At 39.3% G+C, this 12088-nt stretch overlaps 1 protein-coding gene across 10 annotated transcripts in view; it reads right to left on the reverse strand.

The window, feature by feature from the left end:
* Positions 1 to 12088, reverse strand: part of RREB1 (ras responsive element binding protein 1) — a 165112-nt gene that overhangs the window by 54415 nt on the left and 98609 nt on the right. For 8 of the 10 annotated variants that reach the window (XM_016161005.2, XM_016161007.2, XM_016161008.2 and 5 more), the window contains 3 exons: positions 9506 to 10454; positions 4271 to 4360; positions 3111 to 3274 (listed from right to left, as the gene is read on the reverse strand). In XM_016161005.2, the coding sequence (XP_016016491.2) occupies positions 3111 to 3274; positions 4271 to 4360; positions 9506 to 9676 (425 nt within the window). In that variant the 5' untranslated portion in view covers positions 9677 to 10454. The remainder of the gene's footprint in view (positions 1 to 3110; positions 3275 to 4270; positions 4361 to 9505; positions 10455 to 12088) is intronic. The other 2 variants (XM_016161001.2, XM_016161010.2) reach the window with 2 other exon arrangements.

Consider the following 12088-nt stretch of genomic DNA (forward strand, 5'->3'; position numbering starts at 1 on the left):
TGGCAATGCTCCCAAATTGATCTACATATTTCACAATCTCCATAATTATTCTAGCTTCCTTTTTTTCAGAAATTGACAAGCTGATTCTAAAATTCATATAGAAATGTAAGGAACCCAGAACAGCTACAACAATCTTTAAAAAGATCTAAGTTGGAGGCTCTATATCTCCCAATTTTAAAACTTACCAAAATCTACAGTAATCAGATAATGTTAGCCTCAGGAGAGACAAAGATCAAGAGGACAGAACTGAGAGGACATAAATAAGTTCTTACATTTATGGTCAACTGAATTTTGACAAGGGTGGCATGACAACTCAAGAAGTCTTTTCAACAAATAGTGCAAAAAACTGAACTTGGACTCCATCCTTACGCATACATAAATATTAACTCAAATAGATCACAGACTTAAATCTAAGAACTAAAATTATGAAACTCATGAGATTCTATTTCACGCCTATTAGGATGGCTGTAAAAAGAAAGTTAATAAGTGCTGACGAGGACGTGGAAAAACTAGAATCCTCATACGTTACTGGTGGACATGTAAAAGGATGCATTTGGAGAACAGTGTGGCAGTTCCTTAAAATGTTAAACAATGGAATTACCACATGACCCAGCAATTCTAGTCCTAAGTATCTACCTAGGAGAAATGAAAACATGTGTCCATACGAAGAACTGTTCAATAATGGTCACGGCAGCTTTATTCGTAATAGGCAAAAAGTGGAAATGACTTCAATGTCTACCAACCGATGAAGAGACAAGTAAAATGTGGTAGCCATACAACAGACGATTATTTGACAATACAAACGAATGAATTATTGATACACGCTACAAAATAGCTGAATCTTGAAAACATTATACTAAGTGAAAGAAGCCTGTCACAAAAGACCACATATTATGAGTCTATTTATATGAAATGTCCGGAATATGCAAATCAAGAGACGGCAAGTAGATTAGTGTTTTCCTGGGGCGAGAGGGTAAGAAGTAATGGAAGTAACTGCCAATGGGTGTAGGTTTCTTTTTGGGGTGATGAAAATATCCTAAAATTGACTGTAGTAATGGTTACATAACTCTGAATATACTAAATTCCATTGAACTGCATACTTGAAAAATGAGTGAAATGTATAGTATATAAATTATATCTCATAAAGATGCAAGCAAAATCAATAGAAAGTGTTCAGCCCAGTACCTGATAGTGTACCATAGGTTTAGTTATGATTATCTATAAAATGCATTGTCAGACACATCACAGTAGAAGATAGTAACTTCTACTTTTATAGGTATGTTTACCATTTGTCATATTCAATCATGGATATTGTCTTAAAATGGAAATTTTCCAAATCAGGAGTGACTGGGCCTAATAGCAGCGACGGCTCATGGAGGATCTTATGCAGTAGGTGTCAGGGTTAAAGCAACCAGGAGGAGGGTACTTCTCACTGATGCACCCTTCTCATTCTCTACCAATTTAGAGCTTGCCCCTAGGGAGTTCTACTGAGCAGGGAGGGCTCAGGAGGAGAAAGTGGAGAAACTGCCCAAGGGATCAGGCTAGACCTCTAGGACCAGATTTGGAGAGGGCAAATACGTAAAGGAGGACCTTTTTGGGGGGAACATGGGGAAGATAAGAGAAGCAGGCAAAACAAAATAAAATGACAAACAGAAGGCAAAATGATACAGGCTGATATGGTGGTAAAATGCAAATAGCTAAAATGTAAAATATCATATTAAAAAATGGCTACAGCGTTCACTTCCTTCATTGTACCCAAAAACACTCCTGGAGGAGATGAGGGGGCAAAGAGGATTTAAAGTTCTACATGGGGGAAAAAAGAACAAAAGGCACTTTGTAAAAAGTCTTTAAAATGTTGATACTTTCAGAAAGTCATACTATACCACACTTCTAACAGTTCAGATTGAGAAATCTATAGACTTTACATTATTGCAGCACACTTAGAAATGTAAATAATGATAGGAAACATTTATTGAGTGTTTACCATGCACTGAAATGATTATTTCCTAATCCTCACCCTAGTCCAATGACATGGATACTATCAAAAATCTCATTTTAAAGAGGAGGTAACTGAGGTATGAAGATTAAGTAAGTAACTTGCTCAAGGATGGGAAATTTACAAGTGGCGGAGCTGAGATTTGAAATCAGATGCCTAATTTCAAAATCCAGAAATTTATCACTATATCAGTATGTTCCAAGAAATCATTTTAGATGGAACAAACTGGATTATCTCATATTAGTGTTTACGTATAATAAAACACAAATTTCACAATAACTAATATAATTTTTATAAAGAAAGCAGCCTAATGCGTAGAAAGAAACATGGCAAAGTAAAATTAGAATGATTTTCTGAGAAGGAAAAATTTTGAATCCCTTTAAAAATTTTTCTTGGAGTTCTAATGTTCCTAAAATATGTAAAAAATAAAAATAAAAAAGAACATTAAAAAAAGTGTTTCTGTTCTAATCCCTCAAAACATATGTATATTTTATGAAGTATATTTTCCATTGGTTCATCCCGTGAAATTTTAATATACCCACCCCTCACCCCCCTCCCACTTCTGAGTGAGCCACTTTCTCCCTCAGGAAGTAAATTCCTGACATTTATCAGATCTTTTTTCTTCATTTTATCCTATCTTATCCTATCTTATCCTAAAGCTCCAGGACCAGGCCACTTAACTATTTATTCAAAAAGCCCAGAAATTTTCCACAAAAAAGAGATCTGCAGGGAATCTGGTAGGCATATTCAGGTAGTTTTAAAAAGGCAAGAGTTACTGTGTTATTCCTTGAGCGTTCCTCTGTATCTAATATGTTGTCCACATCTGGCACCCAAACAGAGAAACTCCGATTGGCAAAGGGGGAAAGACTATATATTTCATCCTGATCCCCAAAGGACCAAAGACCTAGCCCAGGTACTTCTGTACTCTGATAAGATACCTCTAATGCACTGGAGATAGTATGCACAAACAAAACCATCTCTGGCTTTTCTATACAGTGAACAGAACTCAGAACTCTTAACGCTTTTTGGGCAAGTCCTCTGATGGCTAAGAGGCCACCTTACTTTCTATCAACTTCTAGATGCTAGCAACCAGGCCAAGGCAACCCTCACCCACCTGTGCATGTTCCCATTGGTGGTAAAAGACTGGCCACACACAGTGCACTTGTAAGGCCTCTCGCCAGAGTGAACCAGCATGTGGCGGTCCAGGGAGCTGGCCGAGCTCAGTGACTTCCCGCAGATGCTGCATGAATGGTCTGCCCCTCCAGTGTCCGTGTTGTGCTGCAGAAAGCAATCACAGTGGTCACTTAAGAAGATGGGTCAAACTTGGTAATGAAAATCCAGAGCTTTATTTAAAAAACCAGCAAAGCTTCTTAGTTATTTTTTTGTTTCATTTTAAATACCTCCCTGAATGTCAAAAGCTACCAGGAACAAAGGCAAATAAATACTTTGTATGGTCTTCTACTCCCATGTTCCGGTTTTGAAAAATACTTCTGCCAAGGCTGAGAGAGAGGTGGAATCTTTGAAGGTCTTCCTTGAAGACACATTCAGATTAACTGACCACATATATTCACACGAACAGAAAGACTCTCAATTATGAAATACAACCCTCACATAAAGTATCACAGTCCATTCTTCAGCTTTGATGACCCAGTCTTGCTCTCAGGGAAAGAGAACTAAACCTGTAGTTTAGAGCATTCTGGCCTCTGATTTTGTTAAGAAGGAACATTTCCATCCAAATTAAGTTACTAAATGACGTACCACATTCTAACTATAATATTGTCAATCCTTCATTGCTGTAGATTCATCAATACTTTGTCAGGAATCAGGCAGAGCAGCGAGAGAGAAGGAGAAATCTCATAACAAAGGAGAAGAGCCAAAAGAGATCCCAATCAAGTCACTTCCCTGCTGCATGACGAAAGATTATTGCAATATAAAAAACAGGGGTCTACGCCTACACTCTCACTGCACTGTGAGGGGATGTGGTTCATAGTGACGAGTCATGTATGATGCAGTCTTCTGTTATATGTGGTCAGTGAACTCTGTTTGCTAAATTTTGAAACGGTATTCTGTGTTGACCTGGGGCTTTGATATAATAACATGAACACACAAAAATTATTTCAGAAGCATCCCTCAAATAATTAAATATTTAAATTAAATAATTAAAATAGTAAATCTAAATTAAACACAGCCACAATTTATTCATTAAGATCGAATCATCTTGTTATTGTTAAATGAAGAATGATTTAAAACAAAAATATAAAAGCAGCAGCAAACCTGACGAATGTGCATAGTTAACTGATGCTGTGTAGTGCAAATCTTTTCACACAGGGGACAGTTATAGGAAGACTTCTCCTCTTTCGTTTCCTGAAAAGATATAATAAAAGGGAGAATCAATTTCACCTCACAGTAAACTAGTGCCTTTTATTTCTGTTATGAGCATTTGAAGCAATGAAACAACTGAAAGCATAGGTTCTGGGGCCTGTCTGGGTAGTAGACTGGGCAAGTCATCATCTTGTTGCCCCTCAGTTTCCTCGTTTGTGAAATGGGAAGAATAATAGCATCCACCACATCACACCATGATGAGAATTAATTCAATCAACATGTGCAAAACACTGGACTAGCGTCCGGCACAGGGTAAGTGCTCAATAAGTATTAGTGTTCTTAATTAATAATTGGTGCTGGTGAAAAATTAAACATCGAGTCATGGCAGAGCTAGAAAAGGAATATATTTCTCCCCAAGTCCAACCAGGGATCCAGCCACTATTTTCTACCTGGTTTTGAGGTCCCCAAGAACACATGAGAGGTAATGAAGATTTCACGACAAACACCCGCCCTCTCAATGGAAGGTCTCAGTACCCAGCTGTGTGCCCAAGAGGCATCGACATGACCCTTTTCACTTGCTGCTAGCATCTGCTTGATGCTACTCATAAATAGTAAATAAGAATAAGAATGCTGGCCTGTGGAAACTGTGATAGGGAATGACAACCCTATCACAAAGGTGATGACAAAAGGACCAGCTCACTACTTCATGTGGAGGCTCATTTTATGTTCCCTCAAAACACATAGGACAAGGTTTCCTCAAGCAATTTATTTTACATTTTTAAGAGAAACGACAAGCTTCTTCACTAGCCACATACTGTAATTCCTCTTACAAAATAATTCATCGAGGAGTGCCATGGATATACCCACCCCATTATTGCCTCCTCACCCACATAGTCCCTAAGCACCATAGGTCTCTGTCCACAGCCCCAGAACTAATGGGATCAAGGCCTGGACACCTCTCCCAGTAATATGGAATTAAGATGCTTAGAGACCTTTAAGATCAGCAGGTTTCCAAAGATTAGGAGAATCACCTGGGGAGCTTTCTGAACTACAGATTTCTAGACCAGGCTTGTGATAGGCTGAATTAGAATCACTGGGGCAAAGGGCCTGAATCCCAGAAATCTGTTTCACAAGCTCCCCAGGACATGTTGGTTTGGGGATGACTAAGTTACTAAGTCATCATGAGCACTTGAATTAAAAGTTCGCACAGGGTTGGGACCTGACCCAGCACTGTGGAAAGCCAAAGCCACGAGATGTTGGTGGGAAAATAGCTAGCCAATGAAAGTGGGAGATTAGGCAGCCCAAGAGAGAGGGAAGAGCTGGGCCCTTGGGCATTTTCAAAAGACCTCTTTTTCCCTGTACTCATTTGAATGAGTTTCTGTTCCTTCCCCAAATATCAATTATTGAATGCATATTATGTGTTAAACTCTGTACATAACAGAAACTGGTTTTTTTCACAATCCCTGAGACAGCCACTATTACAGATCCCATTTGCTGGATGAGGAAACTGGGGCACAGAGAGGCAAGTCACCTGCCCCAAATCAAAAAACTATTACATAGTAGACCCAGGATTAAAACTCAGGCCAGCTGCTTGACAGCCCAGGCCCTAAACCACTATGCTATATAAATCTGACCCCCCACCCCCCACCCCCCAAAAAGAAAAAAAGATTAACTCCAAGGCACAGAAAGGAATCCCCCTTGTGGGTGGCTTATGCGAGATGACAAAAATAAGTCACCCTGAAGACAATAAAAACAAATGGCACCATATACCAGATGGGGTGGAGTGAATGCATGATGATGTCAAGTACATAGCTGCCTACAGTGGTTCTCTCACTCCTCTCCAAAGACTAGTAAGTCTCATTTTAAGCAATACAGTAGTCCATCCCTATCCTCAGTTTCGCTTTTCACCGTTTCAATTACCCAGTCAACCATGGTCCAAAAAAATTAAGCGAACAATTCTAGAAATAAACAATTCATAAGTTTTAAATTGCGCACTGTTCTGAGTTGTGTGATGAAACCTCACACCATCCTGCTCTGCCTGCTTGGGACATGAATCATCCTTTGGTCTAGCATCTCCAAGCTGTATACACTCATTAGCCACTTAATAGCCAACTCAGTTATCAACCATTATGGTATAACTGTGTTTATGTTCAAGGAATGCTCATTTTACTTAGCAATGACCCCAAAGTACAATAGTGATCTAGCAATTTGGATATGCCAAAGAGAAGCAGTGAAGTGCTTACTTTAAGTGAAAAGGTATGTAGAGGAAAAAATATTACACACATATATATATATTTTTCAATACTATTCACTGTTTCAGGCATCCACTGAGGATCTTGGAAAGTATCCCCTGTGGATAAGGAGGGACTAGTGGACAAACCTTTCTCTAGTCTGTGGCAATGCATCTAAGAACTAAGTATACTATATATTTTTTCACTCTCAAATTTTTTAAAAATTACAGATATAAATTCTAAGGAAGTTGTTAACCCAGAGACCATCAAAAAACAACAACAATAACAACAACAACAACAAACTTCCAGTCTCACTCAGTCACCCAAACACTCCTCCCAGACATATAATGTATGTGTGTGTTGGGAGTAGGGTAGGGATCGGGGGGTTTTACCTTCTCAGTTCAGTTCTACTACAGTCAGAATGGAGCTGGCCAAGAATCACCGAACAGATAAAAAAAAAAAAGTAGTAAAAATTAAATAAGGGAACTCGCTATAATAATGAGAAATCTCACAGCCAGGCCAAAGCTCAGTCTTTGAGTATTTCTGTTAAATTATTGGATTAGCGATAACATACTTAAAAGAAATTTTAAAGAAAGATTCATCATAGGATGTAAATAAATGTTAAAAGCCAGGTCTCCAAGTGACTGGCTTCTTGAGGAGGCAAACTGAAAGAAAAATCACCTTTCATTTACCCTGAAGTAGAAACCAGACAAACTGGCATTGGTTCTAGGATTTATCATGATCTGGAACTCAAACTTTCTGAGGCTGGCACTGGCATACTACAGACCATAATAAAGGTCCACAAAATCCATGGTGGTCTGGGAGAAGGAAGTCTGTGTACTCAGATGTAATTTTTATAAGCAAACCAACAGAAAAGGGAGCATCGTGATACTGGAAGAAGCTATATTAGAGAATTTTGAATCCAGTTATTGGGGCCAGGCTTGTGGAAGAAGCACACTTCCTGAGCTGACAGATAAAATTAGCAGCTAATGTGATAACTAACCATTCCATAATGAAACAATCTGGCACCTGTGTCAGCACTGCACAGTGGCTAATCTATCCTGGAACTCAGTGTACTAGCGCTGATGGGACTTCTCCCCAAGGCTCCTTCTCTCAGCCCTCCCCATCCACTCTCAGGTGAGGATGGAGAACCCTCTCCCTCCAACTGCATTATTTTTTGTTTTCTGTTTTGTTTGTTTGTTTGTTTGTTTTTTAAATGCACTGTCATTCTCATGCTACCTCTGGCCCAGACCTCCTTTCAAAAAGGAAGACAGTGCCCCAGGGAACACTGAAGGGCACAGGAGATAAATGCAAAATGGCCCAGGCACATACCTGTACCATCTGCTTTACCACACTTACAGAGTCGCCTCCACTTACCACGTAGGGATGGAAGTGCTGGTGGTCTCCTCTACGGTTCTACCTATAGTCCGTGAACCACTGGAAAAGGACTGGAGCCCGGACTTGTGCCAACTCTGCTTAAGCGGGGGCAATGCTGGGCTATTTAAAGAAGAGCTCATCCTTACCCACTCCACTTTTTCCTTGTGGAACAGAGAAAAAAGAGGAGACAATGGCCTTATCTATCTCATTCATCCTAAAATGCTCACACCTGGCATAGTATCTGGCTGAAGTGAGAGCTAGGTATATGTTGTGAAATGGGTAAATGGATGAATAGATGGACGAATAGATGGATGGATAGACGGTCATGTCAGAGTGGAAATAAACCTTTTCTTCCCAGAGCTAGCACTCCTTCTTGACTCAGGCCACAGTCATACAGGCTGAGTATTTTCTCAGGTACCCATAGGAAGAGAGGCACGCGGAGACAAGGAAAAAAAGAGAGAAAAAGGTATCAATGCTCCAATCCTAAAACATTGGTTAACTCTGCCAAATCTTCAGCTTTGAGAAAGATATGGAGAAAACATACGCTCTCATGCTGCTAGAGGGATTTTAGGCTGGTACAATTTTTCCTGGAGGGCCAGTTATATCCAAAGCCTAAGAATTTATAGACAATCATCATAGATGTGCTCAGAGAATTCTGTATAAGAACAGTCACTGTAGTATTATTAATCAAAAAGAAAATTCACAAAAGCCCAACAGGTTTACTTTTGTTTCCATCCTTGGTATCCAGACAAATTCATAAGCTTGCCTTCTCCTCATTAAATCGGGTAAACCAAAAACTAAATGTGGAAGAGTCAGTTCATATTACATGGATTCAGAAACAAAATGAAAACTATCCTCTCTGCCCTACTCCTTGAGCTTCGTTGAACATCTTGCTAACGAGAGCAACAACTTTTCAAGTGCCCCATTTGTATATTATCTAAAAGATTCATCTTATTTCTCAAGGGAGGGGACACGACTTTTGTAACATCATTGATCTTCCCAATCCCTGCCCACGCATTTACTCTTTCACACTTCTCTTGATCCAATGCCCACTAAGTTCAAAAGGACTAAATTGCCTCTTAAGTGGAATTCTTTGGAGCTAAATTTTCTGCTTTGTCAAGGATGGAAAGCTGGATAGCAGCTCCAGCACAGCCAATACTTATTTGCTCCTTAATCTGAAGAACCTTAAAAAAAATAATCAAGGAGGCGGCTTCGATAAACAAATTAACCAGCTGTGAGCAAGAAAATGAACCATGTCACAGTAGAGAATGCAGTCAAGTTCTTTGCCTTGGCCATCACGTAAAGAAAGCTGGCATTCAAATCAAATTACAGGACAAAGAATCAGGGAGCCTTCACCAGTACTGACAACATGGAAGAAGAAATTTTCTCCGTGAAAGGGAACTGAAATAAGCTATGAAAAGTTTGCTCTTAAAAACAATTATAATCTCTGGGTATGTTTATTTGTTCTGAACACATCCACGATTTGGTCAGGAAGCTGGGGCTCAAGGGAACATCCTTCTCCCAATGTTCTCAGAGACTAAAGCCACCAGACATCATTGCCTAGTGCACAAGAGCTTACCTGGTTCCTTCTGCCAATCCGATTTGGTCCTGGAGGCTTCGTGAGGGACTTGATGCTCTGGGGGCTCCCGCCATTCTCGGCGACCTTCCCTACACTCATTACCGCTGACATCATGGTGTTGATGGAAGACAAGTCTGAACCTTCCAAGCCAATGGGCGAACTTGACGTCATTGGGACAAGGGTTTAAGCTTCTAAGAAGCCTCTTCTATAGAACTGAAAATTGGAAATTGCTGATGTGATCACTGGGAAGTTGAGGCTTCTGTCAGAGCCAGGTGACACTGGCCACGGCTACCGTAACTGTGAGTCAGGTCAAAACCTAAAACCCTCCTTCATCAGTTCAAGCTGATACACTCATAATGACTTAAAAGCTTTCATCTAAAAAAATGTCATACCAAAGAATAATCTTGCTTCCTTTCTAAGCGTATGCAACGCAACTCCTGAAGCCACCTGAGGCAGGTCTCTTTGTCTTTCCTAATCTTCCATTAGGCAGAGTAGAAAAGGCTGACCCAACAATTAGGAAGCTCAGGGAGCTACCACTTGGCCAGCACTCTCCTAATAATCTAATTCATTTGCTATTACACGAATGTTGTATACCTGACAACTAACAATGAAAGTCATCAGGTTTCACTTAACTCCACTGCTGCAATCCAGTGATTTCAACGGGGAGCCTGCATTGTATAAAACAATTGAGATGCCAACCCTACCAGGATTACAACCAAATTTCAAATTAACATAAAAAGACAGTTTCCTGAAAAAAATACAAGTAGATAACATACCTATACCCCAGAAGATAGACAGAAGAAAACCCAGCCCCCACTGTGAATTACCTCCATTTTCTGCCCCAACTGCTATACTATGAGATTTTCCCCTGCTATATCTATCATCCACGTGGAGTAGGAAAGGAGTCTGTGTTTCACTTTTTTTCTTCTTTTGGTATCACTCTTTGACACTAGAAGGGAAACAAAGGCAAAAATGGTCAGTGAATGTCTTTTTAGTGAAGAAAAAACTGAAACCACTTATTTGCCTTAATCTCAGACCACGATATTCATGAGAATATAGAAAACACAAAGAGAGGCAATTTCTAAGTCTTCTTTTTCTTCCCAAACCACATTTTGTGGTTGTTTTTCAACCTTAACTGATGTTCCCTATAGTCACCCTCACTCCCAACAGCCAAAACGATTTTGTGGTATTTTACTTTCTGAAGCCCATATTTATATATATGCGCCAAATTTTCTTTCATATTTTAAACCCCCTCCCCCCATAAGGACGCTCAGACTCTGACTTGACCCATCTGAACCTAAAACTGACCAAAGACAAAGCAGTTGAGGAATTCATTAAGGCTCACTGTCTAGAAAGTACTGGGTTAGACCTAAAGGAAATCAGGTAATGTGAAAAGAATGATCAAAGGGAAAACTGTGGCCCATGGCTACATCAAAACTTACTTCTTCAGTAAGTTTCTATTATATTCCTTACAACTGGAAGTACTATGGCTTCTGTACTATAGGTATGGCCACAAATAAATGATTCCTCTCATTTTATCTGAGATGTTTTATAGCTGAAGCTCTACCATAAGCTGCACACTCTCTTATCCTACAGTGTGCATTAGTAAATTCGACAAATCCACAACTGTGAAGATCATTCTCTCAGCAGCAAAGTGAATGCTTAGGAAACACCAGAAAGAACACTGCTTGTGGTTTCCTCCTCCAACTTTAGGTGATGGGACCCTAGGATATGACAAATGGTAACACCCAGAGCAGCTACAAATGTGTCCAGCACCAACCAGAGCAGAAAAAGCCTGGGAATATAACTTTAATAAGTGATGTTGCCATCGGCTTAGAAGTCCCAAACTAAAATCCTACCAGAAGAGTCATAGAAGATCTCAGGAACAGTACTTTTCTTGTCAAGAGACAAACTGTGCCTTCTTATTAAAAGACAGTTTGAAGATATGAACTCGATGGTTTCCCAAATGGCAGGTGAAAGGACTAATTGGAGAAATATACACCTTAAGGCAACTAATTCAGCCTCACTCTTCACATATTTCCCCGTAAAGAAAAGAAAGTTATGATCCAAATTAAAGGAAAAAACCAAACTGCTGTCTTTCCATGAAGTTTCCTCATGCTAGAAGACCATTTAAACTTATTAAAAATTGTCCTTCAAATGTCCCATTTTTAACTATCTTTGAAAGTTTATTTGGGAGATTTCATTCTAGGAAAAGACATGTGATAGTGCACACATATAAGTGTGCATGCACACACACCTCATTTCTTTTTTAATAGCATTCTAACAAAATTATCATCAGTTCTCTATAATTGCTGTAGTCAATCAGCATGTAAATTATTTGTTTGATTCAAATAAGTGGACACCTTCAATACCAAAATCACCTTCATTCTTTTAAATATACTTCCCCTGTAGTTTTAATGTACAGCAAATTATAAAATAACTGACTAGAATCTTCTTTACTATAGTTATGTTATATCGGTAAAAAGAAAACCTTTCTACCAATTATGGTAGAAATTTAGAAGATTGTCCTATGACTATATTTAGAAAAAAATGTGGTGAGACTTTATGCAAATCTGGCAATAG

This window comes from Rousettus aegyptiacus, unplaced genomic scaffold (assembly GCF_014176215.1).
Source record: "Rousettus aegyptiacus isolate mRouAeg1 unplaced genomic scaffold, mRouAeg1.p scaffold_m13_p_1, whole genome shotgun sequence".
In the NCBI taxonomy this organism is placed as follows: Eukaryota; Metazoa; Chordata; class Mammalia; order Chiroptera; family Pteropodidae; genus Rousettus; species Rousettus aegyptiacus.